The following is a 23,405-nucleotide window of genomic DNA, read 5'->3' on the forward strand; positions in this document are numbered from 1 at the left end:
TTCCTCCGGTGAGAGACCTTTAATACAGCTCCTCATGGTGTGGTGATCCCCAACCATAACATTATTTTCATTGCTTCTTCATAACTGTAATTTTGCTACTGTTATGAATCGTAATGTATTTTCTGGCAATAGAAGTTTGTCAGGGGGTCACAACCCACAGGTTGAGAACCACGGCTTTGGAGACATGCTTGGTTTCTCATGAATACCAGCCAAGGCCTGGTGAGTGGAAAGTCCCTGTTTTGCCCAATCTCCAGAATTTGTAGACCGGCATGATTGCCATACAACCTCCAAGGTCCATCTCAGAGCCCAGGGGTCGCAGGTGTTACCTGAGGGAGTGGACCAGTGCCTCTGACCAGGATTCATTCCCATTCTAGGCCTGAATGGTTAGGACTCCTCAAGCTGTCACTCCGAGCCTGGCTGTGATCTGTGGTGACGACTGTTGCTTGATCTAGCTTCCTACTTGAGACAGCAAAGGCAGGGCCTGGAACTCCTTAGGCTACTTCCCCTCCCAGCCTGAGGATGCCTCAAATCTGTTTCCTCCTTACCACAGCTGATGTGGCGCTGGGCTCTAGCAACTGTTACTAAAAAGTCACAATTTAGCAACTGTGACTTCTTTCCCACCAAAAAATATCTATTTCCTTACCTCATTTCTGTGTGTCAAGAGCACGGAACACTATGCCGCTCATCAGGGACATCTTCCTGGCACTGTACTCCCTTGGGCACTGAGTACTGTAGTTGGGGTTTGTTGTTTGCCATAAAGCTCTAGGTTTGACTGTGGCACAGGCTCACTCCACTGACATAGCCCTGAAAGACCAGAGAAAGCCCCAAATCACAAGCACAATGAGGAGTTAACCAAGTTAGGCTGCTTCTCACCCTGAATGCCAACATTCTGCCTCCAGGAGCCCTGGGAATCAGGCAGCTGCCTCTGATACTGGAGACGCTAAACTACATTAAGACTAAAGACTGATCCAGAGGGGAGCCTGGACAGGCCATGCACAAAGCCCCTTAGCATCAATATTGCACTGTTCCTCTCCCAAATGCAAGACTACAAAACTGAAAGCTACCCTCTGTCCCACAGGCTTTATAACGGGAGGGGGGGGGGCTCTGTCTAACGGCCACAGCTCAAACTGAAGAACACACTTAGGACAAAGGAAAAAACAAAATTAACTACCTGTAGCCGTTGGCACAGGTCTGAGGCTCAGCCCAGGGTGGTGTAACAGCCCACGGCACACAAACCTGCTGCCCATTAGCTAAGACTGACAAGTGTGGTCAGCGTCCTGACAGATGAAGAGCTGCACCACAAATGTAGCACAACTTTTAGAAGCAGTGGTGCCAAAAACACGACATAGGGCATGCACTGAGGGAAGTCTTCCATTCTTTAAGAAAAAAAACCTGATTAAACCAGGACTATGGTCGGATTAAAAATTCATCCCGACAAAGGCTTTACTGACAACTTTCCATACAGTTAGTCAAAAAATAAAAATAAAAAATACAGAATACAGCAGACAGTATCTCATACACAGGAAACATAATAGGAGTTTCTTCTTGTAAAAAACAAAAAGCCCCAGACCCAAGAACTTAGTTTTAGCAGTGGACAGGATGCCACCAAATGAACCAGAACAAACCAGCAAGAATTCAAACCAAGGGAGTAAGGTAGGTTGAGGAGGGAGCAGATTTTTCAAAGAACCGTTTCTGTGACACAAACAGCTGGAGAGCACAGGTGTGGGCTAGGCAGTGTCTCGGACTATAACTACCACCATGTGTTCTTCCTCTAGCTTGCCCAATGTCCTCAGTGCTGACTGGAGGTACTGCTGTGAAAAGTCGCAGGGCGGGAAGGCATAGAGCATGCCCGTGCTGTCTCTGCCCTTAGACCCACCCACCGGCAGGCTAATCACCCCTGCAGCCTGCTTCTGTTTCAAGTAGGAGACCAGGTTCCTGAGAAGCCGCCTCTGTAGGCCTGGCTCCACTGTGGGCATCCCTTCAGTGCCAGGCCCACTGGGGGTCGACTGGATGGCTAGGAGCACTGCGTAGCCGTTGGGGCTGCCCTGCTTGATGCGACGGGTGACCTCATCCAGCTTGGGCTGGTCCAGTCGAAGGCGCTGGGCAATCTTAAGCTGGGTCAGCTTGCTGCCAGAAGTGTGGTCTTTGAGGAGACCGCTGATAACTCCCTGGTCCCCCTCTAGGATGTGCATAGATGTTGGAAAGCAGCTGTTTTTCAAAACTAGAAGCCCATTCCAACCCAGCTGCAGTGTCTGAGCATACTCTGAAAGAGTCTTTAGCTTTTTGGTCTCGTGTTTTGGCTCTTCAAGAGTCTTGGGCTCTGCCTCAGTGGTCCGATGATTGCGTTCACTCTCTCTAGTCTTTTTCCCATGGGAAGAGTCTGGAGCCTCGTGGTGGTGGTGATGGTGGCTCCTCTCCTCTGCGTGTCTGCTGTTGCTGAGGGAGTTGCTGCCTGACTCCTTGGCCCCTTCGCTGGAGTGGTTCTCCTTCCGGCCACGCTCAGGGGTGCGGTCCGGGCCTCGCTCAGACTGCTGCCCCCCACCCTTGGTCCTGCTCCGTTCCTCATAAGGGGAGTGAGTTGTCCTTCCGCGGTCACTGGAAAGGCTCCTCCTCTTGCGTCTCTCTTCCCAGGGCTTGGCTATACTCCGGTCCCCATCTCCTCCCCAGCGTTCACCACTCCGGCTGCGCACTGAGCGGCTATACCCCTCCAGGCTATTTCTGCGGTCCGAACTTTTACTGAGGCTGGTCCAGTCCCCTTCCAAAAAGGTCCGGTCTCGGTCTGAATACAGAAGGTGTGGAGGGGTCCTATCCCGCACCCTAAGGTCAGCGTCCAGGTTTCGATGCCGGGTATATCCATCAGTGAGCAGCTCATAATGCACAGGGAGAGGTGAGGGCTGGTACTGCTGGGGATAGCGAGTCTCTTCTGCTTTGGCAAAATCCACCCTGAGCCTGCGGTCTGGACCACCCAAGGGAAAGCCTCTCATTTTAGCACAGGCGGCCTGGGCTGCGTCCAGGCTCTCGTACTGGATGTAGGCAAAGCTGTCTCCTTTGACGTGATCGATGGTCCGGATGCTCCCAAAGCGATCAAATTCCCTGGCCAGGGCCGCCAGCGAGGTGTTAGGTCCCAGACCACCCACCCAGAGGCGGGTGGTGGGGTTAGCCTTGCCGTAGCCTATCTTTATAGGGTTTCTGCCAATCACCCGGCCGGACATAGCCACTTTGGCCCTGTGTGCCATGTCCAGGTTCTGAAACTTGAGGAAGGCATAGGCACCGCCCTGGCCCCGGGCAGGCCTCTTGATGACCACCTCCTCAATGATGCCGTACTTCTCGAAAGCCCGCCGAAGCTCCACCTCAGATACACTGTGGTCCAGGTTCCCGATGAAGAGGTTTCGAGTGGCTCTCTGGTCATCCTCTGGCATCAGGTCCTCCTCGCACACGGCCGGGTAGCTGTAGGGGCGCCCGCGGTCGTCGTACAGCCCGTAGTAGTCCAAGGCCCGCTCCCGAGACAGTCCCACGGCCGCCGCGGCCGCCGCATCCAGGGCAAAGGCTGCCGCGGCGTGGCGCGCGCGGGGTTCACGCAGGGGCGGGGCGGCCACCGGAGACAGCGAGCGCTGCTTGTACTGGTAGCCCCCGTGCAGCGGCAGGTAGCCCAGCGGATCGGCGGGCGTGGGAGGTCCCGGGGGCGGCGTGGAGGCAGCGGCGCTGCTGCTGCTACTGCGCCGGCTGCTCCCGCCGCCGCCGCCGCCGCCGCCGCGCAGGTAGACCGGCTCTACCTTGAGCGGGCGGTCGTAGAGCAGCAGCTGCCGGGCCAGCGCGTGCTGCCGGGCCTCGCGCGCGTCCTGTGGGTGCCGGAAGTTCACATAGGCCACGCGGCCCAGCTCCGGGGTGTGCGACAGGCGCAGGCTGATCTCACCGAAACGCTTGAACTGGTGGAAGAGCCGGTCCTCCAGGTGCTCGGCCGGCAGCGCGGGGCTCAGGCTGCTGATGAGGAGCGTCTTGTATTCCGGAGCCGCCGTGGAGCCGGGACCCGCAGGTTCCGCCCCGGGGGGCGGCGGAGGCGGTGGGAGTGGAGATGCGCGGGGCGACGCGCCGCCAGCACCGGGGTCCCCCGAGGCCTTGCCGGTGCGTCCTCCGCCTCCGGGCGCGCCCGAGGAGCGCCCGCTGCTCGCTCGGTGATTCGCATCCCCGGCAGCGCGACCGTCGCGATGGCCGCCACTGCCGCCGCCACTGCCGCGGGGCTTGTCACGAGCCCGCGCTGGAACTGGGTGCTTGGTGCCGCCGGAGGCCTTGTGCGCTGCTCGCCGCCCGCCCGCCTCTGCCTCCCGTTCGCGCTCCCGCGGCCGCTTGGCGGACGATGACGAGCCACGCCCGCTCGGGCTGGAGTCTCGCTCGTTCTGCCGCTTCATGGCGCCGGCGCGGCGGGCGGGCGGCCCGCAAGCCCCTCACAGCGGCAGCGGCGGCAGCCCAGGAGGCAGCGCCCCCGGCGCCGCCATCTTGGACAAAAGGACTCGGCGCGGCGGCGGCGGCGGGGCGGGGCGGGAGCGGCGGCCGGGAGCTGCGTTATCAAGGTGCGCCGGCGGCACCACGTGACTCGGGTGGGCGGGGCGAGTCTCGCTCGGCGCCTGTCATTGGGCTCCGTGGACCTGTACCACGTGACATCTCGGCAAGCGGAGGAGCCGGCCTGAGTAGGAGCTCTGGCGCCCCAGCGCGGCTGGCGGGGGCTTAGGCGCGGGGCTGCTGCGGTGTGCGCGGACTCCCTCAGGAGCAAGGCGGGCCCCTGCTGGACTTTGTGCTCTAGGGCTAGCTACACCGGGTCTGCCTACTTTTTCCGGGCTCGGGGCTGTGCCCTTTGCAACAGGAATGCCCACTCAAACCTGCCGCTAGGTTGAAATCTTATCCCCTCCATGGCGTTTTCTAACTGGGACATCCTTGAAGGATCCCTACACCCTGTCCAGGACCCACACCCCAAGCATCTTCTGTATTTAGATTCTTCAGGCACTGTCCTGACAAGACCCTGAAAACAAAGACTATAGATGCAGGTGAGACCTTCCTGGATCCAGGTCAGAAATTAGGAAGACTGCATTTGCAACCTATAGGCTGGCATCTTGGTGTCTCTGTGTTCAACTTTCTGCTGTAGGTTTCTGGGCAGTCAGGAGGCTGGAAAGAGGTCTGTAGAGCAAAGGGTAAAGAGCAGGTACCGCCAGAAGTTATCATTTCTTGCCATGCTGACATCTTGCTGGCTAGTGTTCTGTCTACATCCAGGAGGTGAAGTACAGGCAAGGGTACCCAGATGCCGCTGGGGGGTTATGTTCTCCACAGATGGTTGCTGGATCCATTGAAGTATCTGTAGGACGACGAAGAGTACACCCAGCTCTTCCCTCCTCCCACAGGCAGAAAGCTGTTGGCAGGAGACAGACAGGTGCAGAAGAGAACTTGGAATAAATAGCCGTGAGCTCCATGGCAGGATCTAAGGCCCCTGTGGATGCAAACTGAACTTAGGAACCACACAAGTGAGCTAAGACCAGCTCTTTGGAAATTTTTCCCCCCCCCTTTTCATTTTTCAAGACAGGTTTTCTCCAAGTAGTTTTGGTGCCCGTCCTGATCTCTGGAGACCAGGCTGGCCTCAAACTCTAGAGATCCTCCTGGCTCTGCCTCCAGAGTGCTGGGATTAAAGCTGTGTGCCACCACCACCTGATGGAAAACACAACTTAGCAGTCATTCCTTTCACATGATGTTTGGGGACAGCAGGATCGAAGTGTCCCCAGTGAGGCACTGCTAAGTACCAGTGACAGAGCAACTGAAAACCATACTGCACGTGGCTCCGAGGCCCTCTCCTCCTAGTCCTCACACACTGCTTCTGAGTAAACCGATTCTGGCCAAACTTGCAAAACTGGAAGCATGCAAGGGGACTTGTTCAGTTCACACCAGAACTAGACTTGGACCCCAACCAAAGGATAACTAAATACCGGGTGGAGCGAAGAAATGCCAATTCTGACCACCCGCACTCAGGAGAACATTCTCTGCTTGTTCTGCATATGCTGAACCAAAGTGTAAATATACTTTAGACTTAAGCCCAGTACTAGCCCCACCTTCAGCTCCTCCTACTGGACGTTGGATGGGGGTTTAAAGGCAGGGGATGTCAAGTCTAGCTCTTCACTGGGCTGAAGTACACAATACTCTGAAGCCCAGAACCCACACTTTGGCTGCTACATGCTCCTGAATCCTGTTATGCGAGTGTCTGGCACTGGCAGGCCAGAGGACTTTTACAGCCTGGAAAGGCAAACCAGTATATTATAGGACATAATCCTGTTTGAGTTCAACTCTCCAAAGACAGATTTTTTTTTTTCCCTTTAATAAAAAAATCCCAGACAAACTTTGAAGTCCTAGAGTAAACCAGCAAAAGAAGGAAGGAAATCCCTCCCTCTTAAAGGAGGGGGCACCGCAGGGCCAGCGTCATTAGGAAAGCTCCAGGCTTCACATGTCATTGTCAGGAGCCCACTTCAAAAATAAATTACAAAATAGTTGTTTGGGGAAGAGACAGGAGAAGTGTTTTTCCCCTCGGGTGCAGCAGGGATTAGGCAGACTATAAATCAGTCCGTGCGCTGGCTGCCTTGGGGGCATATTTAGGCATCAGTTCATTTATCTTCCGGATATAGTCAGACTTTTCTGCGCAGCCTTTGCACATCTCCCCCCAGTCATCCAGGATCTTCTTCAGCTCTTTTACCCGGAGCTTCTTCAGGTCCACTGTGCTCAGGTCAATCTGCTTGTCTGCAGGGAGAGCAGGATAGTGAATGGCTGGATAGCAGATGCTGCAGCCCCCAGCTGTGCTGCATGCCAAACCGTTCTTTAGGAGGACCAGCCCTACTTGCGGCAGGGGAGACATATGCACACTGCACCAAGAAGGAACTGGCATTCTTCACCAAGAGGGCCACCTCAGGCTGTCAGTATCCACTACAGGACATGCAGTGCAGAGAACCCACATGGTTCAAAGGAGAAACACAGCTCCAGTTCCCCAAGGACCTTCTACATGTCAGCCCAGAATGATAGTTCCAGTCTGGTGATGACAGAGCAGACACATTCCCATCAAGGAACCAGAGTCAAAGCTTACTCCCTAACCCATATGACCCAGACAGACCTGTATCAGAACCAACCAGGGTACCAAATTAACACAAGCACACACCACAAACACAAGGTTCTTGGACAACACTGGCATGGTCTAAACTGTATGGGAGAGGCCTGGCTCTTCTCAATGAGATGGGCCCTGCCATGGTGATGCCGTGACTCTGATCACTTGGGCTAAAGGTTTTAGGGCCATCAGAAATACAGCCATGACACGTCTGTTAAACTCATTACATCACCTCTCTGCTCAAAAGTTTCTGACGTTCCCAACTTCACTCAGACTAAAAGCCAAATTCCTCACCAAACCCCAAGGCCCTGTCCAACTTGTCCACCTTATGTACTATACTTCTCTCTATATTCTGTGTCTACACTGTGCTATTAGCTGGCCTTTTGGCTAATCCTCCCTCTTTTGAAGTAAGCTAACAACTCACCTTATGACCTCCACCTAGCTTGGATATGGAAGTCTCTGAACTGCAGCAGAGTATCATCCATCACGCTATAAAACCTCACGATGGCTTTTTTGGCTAGAAAGCAAGCCCAGAAGGGTACACAGACACCACAGGAGGTGCACAGCCCCTGGTCACACTCACCATATTTTAGCTCGCAGACCTGGCTGTCCTTCTTCTTCAGCTTCTCACAGATCTTCTCCACAGGGATGTGGTGGGCCAGGGGCTTTGACACCTCATTGATGATCTTGGTGGCTGCATCATCTGTGGCCCCGATGTAGTAGCACTGTAGCAAAAAAAAAAAAAAAAAAAAAAGGAACAAAAGCCTTAAAAGAGAATTTATGTGCACATCTAAGTGACGTGTGCAGGTGTGGAGGAGGCCAGAGGCACTGGATTCCCCGGAGCTGGAGTTAGCAGTGTTGTGGGTGCTGGAAACTCAACTCAGGTCCTCTGCAAGAGCAGCACACTTTCATAACCACCTCTCCAACTCCAGAGAACAACTGTTATTAGGTCACCTTGAAAACTTCTCTCTGCCAGGGCCTCATGTTTTAAGTAATTGCCCAGATCTAGCTGTTGTGAACTCTAGGCACTTGATATGTGCTCACTCCCAGAGTTTCCAGATGAGTTAAAGAACCATCAGAGTCCCAATGAGAGCCGAGGAATTAAAGCTATGGAGGCCAGTGCTTTCCTAGGGCGCTTGCCGTTGACTTGGCCCTGTCCACACTGGGCACCTAGCTAACTACTTCTGATCCCAAACACACCAAACTCTTTCTGGCCTTTGGGCACTCATACTGCCTGGATGCACTCACTCCCCTGATGGATCCCCTTCCTCAGAGATACCTCTGACTACTTTCTCTAATAGCCCTCCCAACCCCAAACTCTCTAGTCTGTTTTCTCCACAGACACACCCTTCCCTGCTGTGCATCTGCCTGTCATTGTTCTCTTCGGGCATTACCAATACTCAGCTCATAGTAGCTGCTTAATAAATACACGCTAAAAGCACTTCAGTCTCACATTAGTTTACAGACATGTCCCATCATGAAGTGGACAGTACCCACGAGCCAGGGAGAGCCTGGATGGGTCACCAGCTACTCACCAACCGATTCTCTTTGCCTCTTGCTTCACGGCAGAACTTTATAAGTTCTTCTTCAATAGCGGCTGGTGAAAATGTGACATCTCTGTCTTTGAGGTCCTGGTAAAATCTTCCCAGATAAGAAATACAAACTGGGAAAGAAGAAAGAGAAATGTTGAGCAACTACTAGTCTCTATTTCACCAGGAAGAAACTCGGTCAGCAGTTTCGTTGGAAGGGATGCGATGATCATTAAAACGTTTTCCATCATTGGTACACAGAATCCTTAGGTTGCTGGGGTCCTAGTACCCAGTGCATGCCGGGAATGAACATTACCCCAGTGACCCCCACACAATCCTCTCGGCTCTTTTCAAGTTTAAGCCGAGAGTGGACACGTGTCCTTGAAAGGGAACTCACTGTGACCTCACAAGGGGCAGATTGGAGGCTGAAGCAAACGATCAAAATGTTCCTTATTCCAAGTACAACACCGAACCTTTAAGTGCAGCTTGGCAACCCCAAGAGGCCGTTGCGGCCCACGGGGTCCCTTCCCGGAATCTTTAAACAGTGAAGAAAAAGGACAAAAACTCCCGCGTTGTGGGATTCCGCCAAGTTTTCAACGCGCTTGAGCCGACGCTTTCCCCTAAACGAGTCAGTTTCTGGGCCCGGGCAATGGTTCCGAGGCCCTTCCTCCAGCGGACCCCGCAGGACGAGCCCCCGCCCCCTCGGTGCCGTTGGGTTCAGCGCCGCCTGGCCGCCCCGTCCCGTACCTTCGCAGTCGCCTGGCCGCAGCGCCCGGCTGTTCGGCAGCACGCTGAGGGCCAGCGCTACCGCCAGCCCGCGCGTAGCCCACATCTCCTCTGCCGCCGCCGCCGCCGCCGCCGCCGCCGCCGCCGCGCGAATGAACCGCACCCGGCGCGGTGCGCCGCCTGCGGGGCTGGGACACAAACCGGAGCTTCCCATTGGCGGGCGGCCCCCGCGCCCACCCATATGCCGCATTCTCATTGGTCCACGTGCCCCGGGCCAGGCCAGCGGCTCCACGCTACCCTTCCTCATTGGCTGTGGCGTCTGGACCCTAGACAGTTGTCGGTTGCTGATTGAGCCTGGGCGGTCCATAGGAAGCTGCTGGGCGGAAGCTGCGCAGCCGCCATATTGGGTAGGGGCAGCTGCTTTGGCTGCTGCTGGGAACCCTCTGAATCTGGTGACTCGTCCCGAGTACCCCTTTCTGGCTCCACACCCAGTCCCCTCCTGGGCCCCGGACTCCTAGCGCAGGGTTTCTGGCGTCACCAGACACCCAGCAGGATAAGCGGCGCGAGTAAGGATCAGAAACGGTTGTTTTGAGCCACCACACGTATTGGCGAGCCCATCTTTTGAGCGTCCACCTTCATCCGCCGGCTGCCCACACCCCTCCTTATCCTGGGTCGGAATGCAGAACCTCCCAGACGAAAGGCTCCAGGCCTGTGAAAGTCGGCTGCTGTCCTGGACCTCTGAGGGCCCTGCCTGCGGCAAGGCGAGCCGAGGCGTTGGGACGGCCTCCCAGTGGAGGCCAGGGGATCCTGGGAGACGCGCAGATGGGAACTGGAGATGTTACCGCCTGGACTGCACTCAACTAAGTGCAAGGGCTTGGCCACTCGCCCTCGAGGGCAGAATACGGAGAAGGGCCGGCTAGGTACAGAAAAGTGTCTGGAGCTAAAAGGGCTTGGAGCCCGGCGACAAGGGTTTGAGAGGGGCGCTTATGCTCCCAGGCAGTGACATCAGTGGATCAATATCAGGTTTTCATCTTTAATTCACATCACAGCAGTCAAGGGAGTGGGGAGTCAATTGGCAGATATTTACATCTAAAATTCACATTACTTGTTGGATTTATAACATGCTACCACAATATATACAGTAAAATACCTCTTGGGACACCGGCACAATTTTCTTTAACTTTTCTGGTACAGGTAAGATCATTTTAAAAATTAGTTTTTCTTTAGACATGAATACACAAAGGAAATGGTTAGAAGTTTTCTTGTTTTAAATAAGCACAGAATGCCAGAGGTTAAAAACACATTTATAGGGCTTATTACCAATTAGACATCACATTCTATACATTTTTTGCTCAAATTCCTGTACAAATACACAGCATTCAAATAGGTATTTACAAATATGCTTGAAAGAATGAAAATCAGTATTCACAATCTTTTCAAAGGATTATGGTCTCTGGCCTCCCATTTCCCTCACACTGGCTGGTTTTTCAATAGAAAGTATTCAGAACAGGTACATTTCATCCAGTTAGGGAAGACAGAGAGGACAACACAAATAGATTTCATCTCAAATAAAGCAAGGCCAAGGAACCCTACACTCCCTTCCTACCTTCTGTGTCACCAAGTGGAGAAGGTAGATGTCTGCATGTGATAATTGGCTGCCTTCCTGGACTGAGGTTCTGTTGTGCCTGGAAACCTAACGCTGCCCTACCTAAGAATCACATTCAAAGCAAGACTTTGACCCTCATACCTGTGAACCCAGACAGTCCAGAGACAAGCTTACCAATAGATAGATCTAGGCTCAGGAGCAGGTGTGTGTGCCCTTGGAGCCAGGCCTACATCCTCAGCAGTCTCTGCTGTACTCTGAATGATCCTGAGGGTATCAGAAAGCCCTACATTATTGTACCTAGACCCCAGCGTACTCTGGAGGAAAATGGGCCTTCTATCTTTTTCCTTAGGTTATTTGCTGGCAGTTCTATTGAACTTATTTATAAGAGAAATACACCCTGGCCATGGAATCTTCTTTTTGGGGAAGAGTTGTGGAGAAAGGATGAGCAGCTAGGCCCAGAACTTGGCCATAGGAGGCCAGAAGGCCGACAAGTTAAAGGGGTAAGGAAGGGAGCAACATGCCTGCTCACCAAGGAGAAGGCAGTCTTATGGCCATCACTGATGTGAATGTAAGCAAATGAAAGAAAACAACTGTCTCAAGACAGGTTATTTTTTAAAGTAACTTAGAAGCACCCTGGTGAAATATTACCATACCCCCACCATAATACCAGAGAGAAACCAGTGCCCTGACATGAAAGAATCTCCTGTGGTCACCACTGTGCCCTGCTTAACAGACTGAGGAGGTTTGAAAAACTGCCCTTCTGCCCGTCCTGAACCCCGAGTGGCGGTCCCTATGGGTGTGGAGTGGAGGGTTCAGTACTTGGCTACTTGGAAGATAACAGTTTTACCTGTGTGGCTCTCTGCTTCCAAAATTAGTTTTCTCCCATTTTTTTTTAAATTAATTAATTTTTTAAAAAATGTTTTAAACCCAGGAGCTTGCTGAACCTGACCACACATCCTCAGGGCCTGGAAGCCAGGCTGGGCAGCCAACCCCAAGGCTCAGAGGTAGTGCTGAAATCCCTGATTCAGGCGCTAAATGGGCAGGTGTTTGGGGCCACTTGCGAAAGCTAAGAGGCTTTCTGGCTCCTGCCACACTCCAACCTCACTCTGACACCAGCTCTTTCTACAAGGGAAGGGGTCTAACTCCCTGCAGGAGCGATAGCCCTAGCTTCATTTAATTCAAGCCCCAGGGCATAAGAGATAACCCTTGCAAGTCCATTTGAGCCAGGGAGGCTTCTGCAGATCATGAGGTGTTTTGAGTGGAAAGGAGCAAAAGGTCCAAACTAAAAGTGATGACTAACGTCCAAAGTGGGATAAGAGACAAAGCTGGCCCATGGAAGCCTGGCAGTGTGCCCTGGGCATGCAGTTAGGCCAGCCATGTGCCTGACCAGCCCCTCAGTTGGACACTCCTAGGTAAGAGTGGGCAGGTGGGCAAGCATTTGTGCAAAAACGGCTTGTGGCCCCTTTGTCCACCTGTGACATGTGGTCCATGTGGTCCTTGCAATCCCTGAATGCAACCATGAGTTTTTCTGTCATACAGCAAAGGAAGAGGCCCCTGTGCAATTTCCATTCTTCGCCATCTCTACCCCGAAAGGAGGGCCTGGGCTCTGCAATGCTGCAAAGCTGCATTCTGTCTGTGCAATATCTCCATATAGCTCCATGTGGTCTGGAACTGCAGGAGGAAGAAAGCAGCTACTGCATAAAGGAAAACCCAGAAAAATGGAAACAAAAAATGAAATAAAAGAGAAGCCACAACCCTTCATGCTGCTGTGGCCTCTGGACATGGCAATACATGAGTTCACGGCAGTAGACCAGAGACTGGTGGTTTTCTCCTGAGTGCCAAGCCTCTAGCTCCCTGGGAGGGACTTGCTTTCCAGACCTGGAGTGCCTGGGCCAGCTGCTCATGGAAGGTGGTGGTGCAGCTGCCTCTGCTCCTCACTGTTCCCCTCGGCCGTGCTCCCAGGCCATGCGGGCCTGCTCCTCCTTGGCGCTCCCAGGAGGCAGTGAGGCCTTTCGGTGCAGGCCTCTTGGCCTCTCAGCCTCCTCCCGCAGTAGCATACCCTCATCGTGCTCTAGAGCTGGCAGGCGGGGGTGGTAGGGCTTGGGTGGCAGCGCAGGTGGGTCCATGGGGTCCTGAGGGATGACACACCCTGGAGCTGAGTGGCTTCTGCATGGCTGGGACTTGATGGAGTCAAGGACGGCAGACTCAGAGAGGCTGTAGTGGACAGGGAGGTAGGGTGGCTCAAGGTCTTCATCGCCATTCCAGGCCTGGCTTGGCATGGAGTCCATGGTGTCTGTTCGAGGTGGGGCCTCTGAGGAGTGCCCAAAGTTACTCTCACTCAGGGAGGACACACCGCTGCTGGCACTGCCAGACAGCGTAGAGTTGCTGCCATCCAGGCCCGATTGGGGGCTTGTAGGGGAGGCTGGGATGGGGTGGAGAGGAGACTGTGCGAAGGAAAGGGTGGGTAAGTTAGAACCCCTCTAGATAGGTGGGCTGGCCTGCCATGTGGAGACCAAGAGTCTGCTTATCAACCAACTTTAAAACCTTAGCAGCTTCACATCTGTTTCTAAGTATCTCCCTGCCCCAAGCACACTAGCGGAGCCCAGAATCACTATTATTTCTGAGGGCCAGTAAATGCCCCTGCCTTGGCTGCCAGGCATGGATGCACCTGGGGCCAAGTCCCAGGTTGGGTATGGTCTGAGTTACTGACGGACAGGAGGGCTGGGTCATCAGGCAGAAGGAACCTGGTGGGCCACAGATCAAATGAATGTTAATCTGTTGCTAAAATCTGTCACCGACTTAGTCTTTTTCCATTTGCAGAAAAATCAAGCTAACAACAGGATTCAAATTTTACCTCTTGAATTTTTCATAAAACTTTAGTGCCTGTTATTTTTCATTTTCAGTTGGCAGTAGTTTTAAAAACTCTATAACCCACCACAGGGACATTTAATTAGCTACTGGACTACAGTGTGTTGAGACCCCCAAGTTTCTCAACACTCCCTACACACATTCTCTTGTTGTCAAGTATTGTCCACAAGACCCTCTGATCTCCCTGTCCTCATTACATTTGTTGCAGGATGCATGGATCGCCTGCTGCTCTAGTGTGGCTCTGGCCACCCCCAGCTTCTGCCAGCTTAGGCTCTCAGGGCAGAGTAGCAGGGGAGGCAGGTTCCTCTTGTAGGCCCCAGGGGTGATCCTACAGCAGATGAGGCGGTGGGACAGTTGCTTCAGTACATTACCTTACGCAGGGTCCGGGCAGGGAGGGCTGGGGGGGCATCACCCAGAGGGTGGTGGAAGGCGTCAAAGTGTAGGGAGTAATGACCTGTAAAGGGAACAGAACCACAGCCTCAGCTGGGGACCCTTGCACAAGATGCACAGCAGCATGACCTTGCTGGGCACTGGGCAGGTGTGGAAAAGTGCCCCAAGAACACATCAGCATTGAAGGCCATGGAAAACCTTCTTTATACTGACAGTCTGTAAAACACAGGTCGCTGGGGTAAAATAATCCCATTTTACATAGAAGGCCAGGAAGGTTGAAACAGGCTTCAGGCAGAAGATGGTCTAGTCCGCTGGCAGGTGGATGACAGACTGGTGAGTGGTGTATCTGGCATGGTTGATTTTTGTCTTCAGCCTCCCTGGCTGGGATGGCTTTACTGAGCTAGCTTGCAGGACTCAAAAACTTTATTGGCCCTAATGTTCGCAGGCTCCTTTCTGTGATGTGGATGTTTTTTCCTTGGCTGAGATGGCTTAGACAGCTGCTGAGCTAGCCCTTGGTCAAAGTCTGAGACCAGAAACTATTTGGGGGACCCGCTTACCATGCAGCAGGCTTCGGGGAGGCACTGGGGGGGCCAGGATGGGCCCCATGAGGGCAGACAGGAAGGGCTGGGCCTCTTGGGCTCCGCTATCCAGGCTCCAGCTGCTGGGGGCTGCTGGCACCGCTGAAGGGTGGAAAGAGATGAAGTGAACGGAGGTGACTTCTTGAGCCTCCCATGTGGAGAAGCCACCCTACAGCCCGAGGCTTCTCTGGGTGAGCTCTGTGTAGCCAGCATACAAGTAACATGTCACCCTACGGCTGAAAACATTGGCCAAGCAAGGCACTGTGGCCTAGAGAGACAGCTGGCCGGTGATTGAAGCTGTCTACCATGACAGGAGCAAGCTGATTTCTGAAGAGTGTTGAGGATAAGGCAAACTGAGAGAAAGTACAAAAGGAATAAACACCTGCAGACTCTTGTATCTGTCAGGAGAAAAACCAGAAGACCACAGGAGAGAACAGGGCAGGCTGAAGAGGTCAAGAACACAGAGGGCACAGGACACAGAGCTCTTCCCAAGTCAAGAATTAGCCAGGGCCCTTGCAGTGCCCATGCCCTGTAAGGAGACAGAGGCAGTGTCCTTTGAGAAGCAGCTCTGCTAGTTCCACAAAGGGCCTGTGGTGGCACTTTGCACAGTGGCCCATCCCTGTTTTTCTCAGGTCCACTGGCTGGTTTAAGAGCAAGACATTTTTCTAGCAAGGAGAGGTATTTAAGGTACCCACTGGAGTAAAGTTACAAAGCCCAGGAGTTTCAGCCTAGACCCAGGGGAACGCACTGCTTCCTGAGAAAGGAGGAGGCAATAAAGTCCATGGATGCAGAACAGAGCAGGCCCCAGACAGAGCAGTCAGGTGCTTCAGTACTGGTTCTTTGGCTACAGCTGGGGTCAAAGTTCTTTGTAAAGGAGAGAAGAGCAATGGCAACACTTCACAATCTGGAGTTTGGCTACTCTGAAGATGCAGAAAAGGAAATGTGAAACATGTTTAATTGATTCTTTTCAAAGAACAAACATGCTAGCAAGAAGAAACATGCCTTTCCTCTGATGGGGGCTTTTGGAAAGGCAGCCTATGCAGAGTATGAATGTCTAGTATGGGCTCTGTTTTAAGGCAGTGGTAGCTAAAGGGAGCTCAATGTATCCAAGGTTTGGGCTATAATGGCCCAGACACTCAATGGAAAATTCCAAGGCCTGATAGGAGCTGGGAGTCTCTAGAAAGAGTTGGAATCTGGCCTTTGAGTAGGATATGGTCCAAAGCGCTGGGCCCAAGGCATTCCATGGATGGAGGGATGACATCATTTTTCATCTCTTTGCTCAGGGACTAGCATGGGCTTACAGGTAAAACTTCAATTACAAGGACTAGTTAATCTCATAATATATTGATGGCTAATAACAGGAAGAAGGGGCATCTGAATCTGATGAGGAGCCACTAAGCTGTTACCTGCAGGAAAGAATTCTGAATCTGGTAACAATCAGATGGCTTCCCCAGAAAGCCTGAGCTCAAGAATAGGTGTATCCTCTCCCAGGTTCTCCAAGATCTAGCAGGGGCTTCTTGTTTCTAAGCACCCAAGCTCTCTTCCCCCAAAGATGACATTTTCAATGAAAGCCACAGGTCTTGGAAGCGGCAGCTTAGAGACGACCCTAAGAAGCTTCTCCAAAAGGACCTGACAACCCAAGACCTCAGACATGTCCTCAACTCCTGAAAGAACCAAATGGGCTGCAAAAGTTTACCTCAAGGGTGGGTCCACTTGAGGTTGGGGACACTCTAGGGAAGAATGCTAGGAAGGCTGTAATGGTGTGCTTAGGATGGTGTCTGGGTGAGTCATTCCATGTCAATCAGAAACCACAAATCTGCAGTGAGGCCAGTGGACCTTTGACATGTGGAGTGGCCAAGAGAATGATTTATTCTAGGAGAAGAGCAATAACCACTGTGTCCTGTCATCTTTCAACATTAAAAGCTCTTTAGCATTGGCCTGAGGTTCCCAGTGCACAGTCCCTGACCTAATGGCAGGCTTGTCTTGTCTGGGAGGGACTGGCAAAGAAAAGAACCTACAGGTGAGAGGTAGGTTTCTAGGGGGACCTGGGAGTTATTCTGGCCTGTGTATTACCAATGGGAAGTTGTCTAATTTGTTGCCATTAAGTGCTGACCTTGTAGTTTGGATATGGTAGCTCTGGGCTCAGCTTTTGTTCTGAGACACCCAAGGAAAGCCTCAGACACCTAGGGTGGGCGTGTCCAGCTCCTTGCTGTAGTGTAGCTTGAAGCCTGAGGCTCTTCTGTGTCCAGCTGATGTAACATCCTGGTCTGACCACCGATACTCATTTGGGCTCTGAGCTGTGTGGACTCTTGGCTAGTTTTGAACCCACTGTGGATTCTGGCCTTCCAGGCAAAAAGGCCCATTGTTTTGGGGTCATAGGTGCAGGAATCCAAGAAGCTACTTTTTCAGGGTGTGCAGCCTTGAGGTTAGGAAGGCATCTTCAGTAGGGCCTTTGTGGCTGAGCATCTGGCATTAATTCCTACTAGGAACCAAGGTTTTGGACCCAGTGTTTGGACTCCTTCAAAACAATCCTCTACAACAATCAAGAGGGGTAACAATGACAGTGGGGACAGCAGACAGCACTTGGTAAGCAGGTGCAATGACAACATGATGAAAGCTTTGAAGGGACATGGTCTGATGGACTAAGGGACGATAGACTATATTGGTGGGAAGTGAATATGCACTAAGCACAACAGATGGAGGAGAGGCGAGGACTATGGGACCAGGTTCTGGTTGACAGACAAGCTCAGCATGGTCCCTATGTAGGTATTGCTGTGCTAAAATTAACTTAGGTGTCTGGGGCTTCAGTCAAGGTTATAGAGGTTGGATGCTGGTCCTTACATCAGCCTATAGAATACAAGGTAACGAGTCACCATCTATATAGCTGCAGCTCTAGGGAGTTTCTCAATGGCAGGGTGTGGTATAGATGGACCCAGCAGTCGCTGGCCAGAGTGGCTAAACAATGACTGGGCTTCACTGAAGCACCCAGAGCTTTCCTGTAGAAACTTACTTTGGGGAAATTCACTGTAGTATATATTTTCTATTCCTTTGGGGCTTTCATTGGCCACAGTCCATTCTGAGCTCCATGGAGAAGTTTCTGAAGCTCCAGAGGGACCACTAGCTTTACCAAATTCTAGAAGTTGTTAGGAAGAACTTAGGAGAGTAGATACCCACAGCAGCCTGAATTATAACAAATTACTCAAGGCAGCTGGCAGCTGGGCCTCTCTGAGGGTGGGCCCTGGAGGGAGGGAGATACAGACGGACAAACAGGATCCAGGCCAGGTGTGGTCTAAAAGATGACCTGAGGATTGGCCAGCAGTATGTCTAGGTAGACAGACCTGGGCACTTGGTTGTGGCTCAGGCCTGGACAGTTGTTAACTCAAGAACAAGAGTCAGACACTCAAGATGGGACAAACATGAGGGAGCTCCTAGAGAAGGGAAAATACCTTTTTCAGCCACAGACAGATTGGGATCACTGCAGGGTTTACAGGCTCCAACTACTTGCTGGAACAGGGCCCGCTGGAAGTCTGGTGGCTGAAGGAAGGAGAAAAATATCAAAGAGTGTAAAAGCAGCCAGATAACATCTGGGAGGCAGTGTTATGGACTACAGGAGCCAGGATGTTCTAAGCTCAGATGAGGGTATCAAAGCAGTAAGATGGCTCATGCTGGAGACGTGCTCTGGGAGGCTGTTACAACAGTCTAGGTGTATTTGGATCTGAGCACTCCCATGGATATTTGAGACACCACCCAGGTTGTCTTGTGCAGGACATAGGTACCTTCCATTATTTAACTTTCCCATCTTTCTATTTGCCAGGGAGACCACTGACAGAAAGGATTTATAGACCCTGTCTGCCCCATGAGCACTGACAGGTCTCAATTCTTGGAAGGCCCTACCCAGATCCAGGTTAGCACTGAGGGGAGAGAAGCAGCACCAAAATCTGGAGTCTGGCAGGCCCCAGTCTTCTGAGCTTCTCCTATCAGGTCTGCTCTCTGCCTGACAGAGGGGTGCCACTGAGAAGTTCCTGGCCCTTGGGCCTACAACAATTACTTGGAAGTGACTTTTATGGGCTTAGATAGAAAGGCAAGGGCCAACTACACAGGGGTAAGTGTTATTTGCTGGTCCAAGCAGGGTAGACACTAGACAGAGAACTAAGTGTGGAGGGCAGCCCTAGCAAGACACATAGACATCCTCCTACCTAGGTTTATTACAGTCTCCTCGGGATGTTGTAAAAATCGACATCTTATGCCAGAGGAATGGGGAGTGAGTAGTTCAGAAAGCTGGCCAGAGATTTAGGAAGCCTCCCAGGCAGGTGCAGCTCCCACCCTGTCGCCAGTCCACTCAGGCCTGCACTCTGTATTTCTGCCTCAGATTCACTGTCCTCCCCAACTAGGAGTCCAACAGCTTCCTTACAACAGAATGAAGGAGGCATGCAAGACTGTGCATGCAAAGATTTAGCAAATGCAATGAGGGAGCCTAAGCCAACACACTTGTAGCAGAGGACAGATAGTCAAGGCTGGGTCTGCTACCTGTCCATTCTCTAGGATGGCTGCTGGATACATGGCACTGCTTGGGCGGTCCCGATGTGTGGGCAACAGCAACATCATTTCCCGGGCATGTCGGTACTTATCTGGCAGAGAGGGAGAGCCTGTAACCAAGTGAGAGCAATCACGAACACATGACAAACCACAGATGGAGGGCTCAGTGGCCAACATCCTTAGGACTGGGAACCAGAGTAGGTGTCCCTTACAGTCAGGGCGAACTCAGCAAACCACAGGAGGAGTAAAGCAGATCTAGGGACTCAGTGGTGAAGACTGTGCCTGGTATCTTGGCTGAGGCACACCTACTGACAGAGGCTACCTCCATACCCAGAAGCAAAGGGTAAGGAGAGTTGAGGCCTGGTGCAGAGTGCTTGGGGTTTTTGAACCTTGTGTTCTCAGGGCAGAGGTGTAGCCTGAACTGGGCTATTCCATAGGACCCAGGTGTGGGCCAAGGCCAGGTTATGATAGAGCCATCACACACAGACAAGAGACACTTGGAAGAACAACCACACAGTTCTGATTTGACATACTAGGTCTACACACACTTACCTTCTCCAAACACCAGTGGTTCTATTTTCAGCTGGCTTCCAACTACCTTTTTGGCATATCCCTTCCAGATGGTAGGTTCCCATTGCCTTGATTCTGCCTACCTGTAGGGCCTATTACAGTTCTAAAGCTAGGCTAGTTGGAAGCCCAGGGCCCTATATACAGGTGGTCTGATACTTGCTGGCCCTTGAGTTCAGGGGTGTGGAACCAAGCCAGAAGGCAAGGGACTTAGACCCAGGCTTTTTTTCCCCCCCGCTTGAGACAGGGTTTCTCTGTGTAGCCCTGGAGATCCTGGAACTTACTCTGTAGACAAGGCTGGCTTTGAACTCAGAGATCTGCCTGCCTCTGCCTCCCAAGTGCTGAGATTTAAGGTATGCACCATTACTGTCCATCTAGACATAAGCTCTTGAGTTGACTCATTTCATGCTATTTTTCTTTTGTTCCTTTTCATGTCATTTTTAATGAAGCCACTGCATTGATTGCTGGCTGAGGTGCTATTAAAGCATTGAGGAACTTCCCATCTGTGGTTCTTAAGGAAACTTCCTATAGAAAAAGTAAGATAATGTCCTGGCTTTCCCGTGGTAGGGTAACATGAATAGTTCTACAAACACACACTATTCATTACATCCGACAACTGACTACCAGTCTCTCTATGGCAAAGTCATCTGGACCGTGATGCTTCTGGCTGACTCAGCTCTGAGGAGCTGGACAGTGGAGACTAGCCCATGGGCTCCAGCTGAGATGTGAGTCTGTACTTCCTAGAGGGCCTCTGAGTCCCTGAAACCCACTGTCTCTGGGGTTCTCCTCTGGGCCAGTGGTGATGGTACTGTTTAAAAAAAAAAATCCAACAAAGCAAAGCAAAGCCAGACCTTCAGTCAGCTCACTGCAGGAGTCCTTGAGAGTCCAGGTGTTCCTTTCAGTCCAAAAATCTGCATAAATACCAACAAGGTAGCTTTCCCACAGCTGTTCTGAGAAAACCTCTGGGCTGGCTTTAGGACTTTTTATCTTTTATAACATCTTCATTGATAAGGGAATGCATAGAGTGTGGCTGTTTTAAAATTTTGAATTGTTTTGTCTTGTGGCTTTACTCATATTTTTGTTCTCTTTTAAAATATGTGCTTTTAGGCAATCTCAAGAAGATGGCTATGTAAAGAAAAGAAATTTTATAAAAAGCTCCAAATCCACTGGTTTGTCTGTACCTTCCCAGTTGAGAGACTATGAATGTCCCTAAGCCCTGTGGGCAACCTCGAGACATGACTCTGCAAAGGACAAAAAGAAACATCACTTGGACATCAACAACTCAGAAAGTCTGGCTGTTTCTGTTCTCTACTAGGCATAGGTTAGAATTGCTTGCCTCAGGCTATGTCCTCTCACCTCAGGAAGCCTGGCTTATGAGACCAACTGTGCATCCATATGTGCTGCCTTGATCCATGCTGGGGCTGGGATGGAGGAACATCATCCTGAAGGCCTAAGGGCTCTGGTCAGGACTTACATGCAAGTCGTGGTGGCCCCTCGTGTGTTATAACAAAGGAGCACTGTGCACTAATTTTCTTCTATCCAGCTGCCCCACTTTCCTATGCCCTAGGTAGCCAATCCCTTGGTGGGACAGGGTGATGTTAACTTTAATACAGTTAAATACCGCAAGGGCTTTTCTGCTTATGGAGCTTTTTGGGTCCTAGTACCACTGGATTACACATCTATTTCCCAGGCCTAATCAGCCTTGTGACCAGCAGGGGGAGCCAGGGACTTTCAACTGTACTTTGCAGCACTAGTCTCTCAGAACCAGTTACAGGAACCATACAGCATAGGGTATCAATGAGTACGTCAAGGAAGGTCAATGGTCTTATGACCAAGGAAGAAGGGGATTCCATTCCAGACCTTATTCAAGGAAGCTTTTCCCTCACTAGTAACAAGGAACATTAATGAATAAACAGACCCCTCACTGCCTTGTTTATCAAGAATGCATCCATTATTACATTGCCACATTTACTTGAAAACATCAGTCTTACCCTATGATTTTGTATAGTTTTTTTTTTTTTAAAGATTTATTTATTATTTATAGTGTTCTGCCTGCATGTTTGCCTACAGGCCAGAAGAGGGCACCAGATCTCATTACGGATGGTTCAGAGCCACCATGTGGTTGCTGGGAATTGAACTCAGGACCTTTGGAAGAGCAGCCAGTGCTCTTAGATGCTGAGCCATCTCTCCAGCCCCTTGTATAGCTCTAAAAAAACTATTTATTTAAAAAAACTATTCCTACACTGTGTGTGAATGATAGCATACACATGCCCTACTGTGTGAGTGGAGGTCAGGGAACAACATCTGGGAGTCAATTCTTTCCTTCCACTATGGGTACTGGGGGTTGAACTCAGGTAATACAGGCCTGTGTGACAAGTGCTTTTACCCACTGAACCATCTCACTGGCCCCACACAGTTTGTCTTCCTCGACAGGTCCCAGCACTGTGCCTGACAGACATCTGGGCATGCAACTCTCTCCAGATGGCTGGTATGTAGACTCTATGAATGCTATAGTCCAAAGTGTAGTCCAAAGCTTCCTTTCTTTCTTACTGCTTCTGCCCTTGCTATTAGTCCCTGCTTTGGGCCAAGTTCTATTTAACAATTTTGTTTATTTATATAATGAATGCCTCAGAGGGTGAAGAGGCTTTTCTCAATTTTCCTCTGTGTAACAGTTTGGAATTCAGCCATTATGAGAGCTTATCTCTAAAAATGGCAATCATCAATGACTTCCTTTCTCAACTACAGGTTCCACTCTTCATGGAACATCCTGTTAATTCAGAATTCTAAGAAATAACTGTTTTTTTGTTTGTTTGTTTGTTTTGTTTTTTGGTTTTTCGAGATAGGGTTTCTCTGTAGCTTTGGGGTCTGTCCTGGACTAGCTCTGTAGACCAGGCTGGCCTTGAACTCACAGAGATCCTCCTGCCTCTGCCTCCCGAGTGCTGGGATTACAGGTGTGTGCCACCACCACCCAGTAGAAATAACTGTTTTAAGATATCTAAGTTTTGAGAACACTTTATATTATGCAGCATCGGATAACAAAGACATTAGAAAGAAAAAGATACTCTGTTTCACTCTGATGTGCTCATTAGAAAAGAGCCATGCAGATTCTCCACTGAGCACTCAATAAAAGCTTATGAGGGACGAAATCAGTTACTAGTTTGCCAGAAGGACAAATGATGGTGTAATATGGCTAATCTTATTGTTACTGGATTTAGGATACCTACAAGTCAGGCTTCTGGGTGCAGAGAGGTCTGAGGAGAGAAGACCCAGGCCATGGGCCAGAGACCTAAACTGAATAAACAGAAAAACAGGAGGAAGCCAGTGAGTGACCAGCTGCCTTAAACCCTCCCTCAAGTTGCTCGTCAGGCATTTAGCCATAGCAGTGAGAAAAGTAACCAATACAAGTGGTGACAGCTAGCCTGGAGTGCCTCCAAGAGTAGCCACAGCACAGAGGAGTACCAAACAGCATAAGGCTAGAA

General features: G+C 51.3%; 3 protein-coding genes across 9 annotated transcripts in view; all 3 read right to left on the bottom strand.

Annotated features, from left to right (window-relative positions):
• Positions 1–1,408: 1,408 nt before the first annotated feature.
• On the bottom strand, positions 1,409–5,470 carry Rbm15b (RNA binding motif protein 15B). Its single transcript, XM_036193719.1, has one exon. It carries the CDS (start codon positions 4,404–4,406, stop codon positions 1,728–1,730), a length of 2,679 nt encoding a protein of 892 aa, XP_036049612.1. The 5' UTR covers positions 4,407–5,470; the 3' UTR covers positions 1,409–1,727.
• Positions 5,471–6,321: 851 nt separating this feature from the next.
• On the bottom strand, positions 6,322–9,549 carry Manf (mesencephalic astrocyte derived neurotrophic factor). The gene is made up of 4 exons (XM_036191730.1): positions 9,403–9,549; positions 8,662–8,789; positions 7,710–7,851; positions 6,322–6,768 (listed from the first exon to the last, which is right to left on the bottom strand). The coding sequence occupies exons 1-4, from the start codon at positions 9,485–9,487 to the stop codon at positions 6,584–6,586; spliced, it is 540 nt and encodes a 179-aa protein (XP_036047623.1). The 5' UTR covers positions 9,488–9,549; the 3' UTR covers positions 6,322–6,583.
• Positions 9,550–10,400: 851 nt separating this feature from the next.
• Dock3 (dedicator of cytokinesis 3) overlaps positions 10,401–23,405 on the bottom strand; it is a 391,678-nt gene continuing 378,673 nt past the window's right edge. For 4 of the 7 annotated variants that reach the window (XM_036193574.1, XM_036193572.1, XM_036193575.1 and 1 more), the window contains 5 exons: positions 19,351–19,469; positions 18,270–18,357; positions 14,803–14,925; positions 14,227–14,309; positions 10,401–13,431 (listed from right to left, as the gene is read on the bottom strand). In XM_036193574.1, the coding sequence (XP_036049467.1) occupies positions 12,922–13,431; positions 14,227–14,309; positions 14,803–14,925; positions 18,270–18,357; positions 19,351–19,469 (923 nt within the window). In that variant the 3' untranslated portion in view covers positions 10,401–12,921. The remainder of the gene's footprint in view (positions 13,432–14,226; positions 14,310–14,802; positions 14,926–18,269; positions 18,358–19,350; positions 19,470–23,405) is intronic. The other 3 variants (XM_036193571.1, XM_036193576.1, XM_036193577.1) reach the window with 3 other exon arrangements.

This window comes from Onychomys torridus, chromosome 7 (genome assembly GCF_903995425.1).
Source record: "Onychomys torridus chromosome 7, mOncTor1.1, whole genome shotgun sequence".
NCBI classification, from domain to species: domain Eukaryota; kingdom Metazoa; phylum Chordata; class Mammalia; order Rodentia; family Cricetidae; genus Onychomys; species Onychomys torridus.

What these genes read in the sequence shown, in the direction of transcription:
- Rbm15b (XM_036193719.1), bottom strand. Translation starts at nt 4,406, where the DNA reads ATGAAGCGGCAGAACGAGCGAGACTCCAGCCCGAGCGGGCGTGGCTCG.
- Manf (XM_036191730.1), bottom strand. Translation starts at nt 9,487, where the DNA reads ATGTGGGCTACGCGCGGGCTGGCGGTAGCGCTGGCCCTCAGCGTGCTG. An exon ending in GCGGCCAGGCGACTGCGAAG is followed by an intron (nt 8,790 to 9,402) that starts GTACGGGACGGG and finishes CTTCTTTCCCAG; the next exon opens with TTTGTATTTCTTATCTGGGA. An exon ending in GAGGCAAAGAGAATCGGTTG is followed by an intron (nt 7,852 to 8,661) that starts GTGAGTAGCTGG and finishes TTTTTGCTACAG; the next exon opens with TGCTACTACATCGGGGCCAC.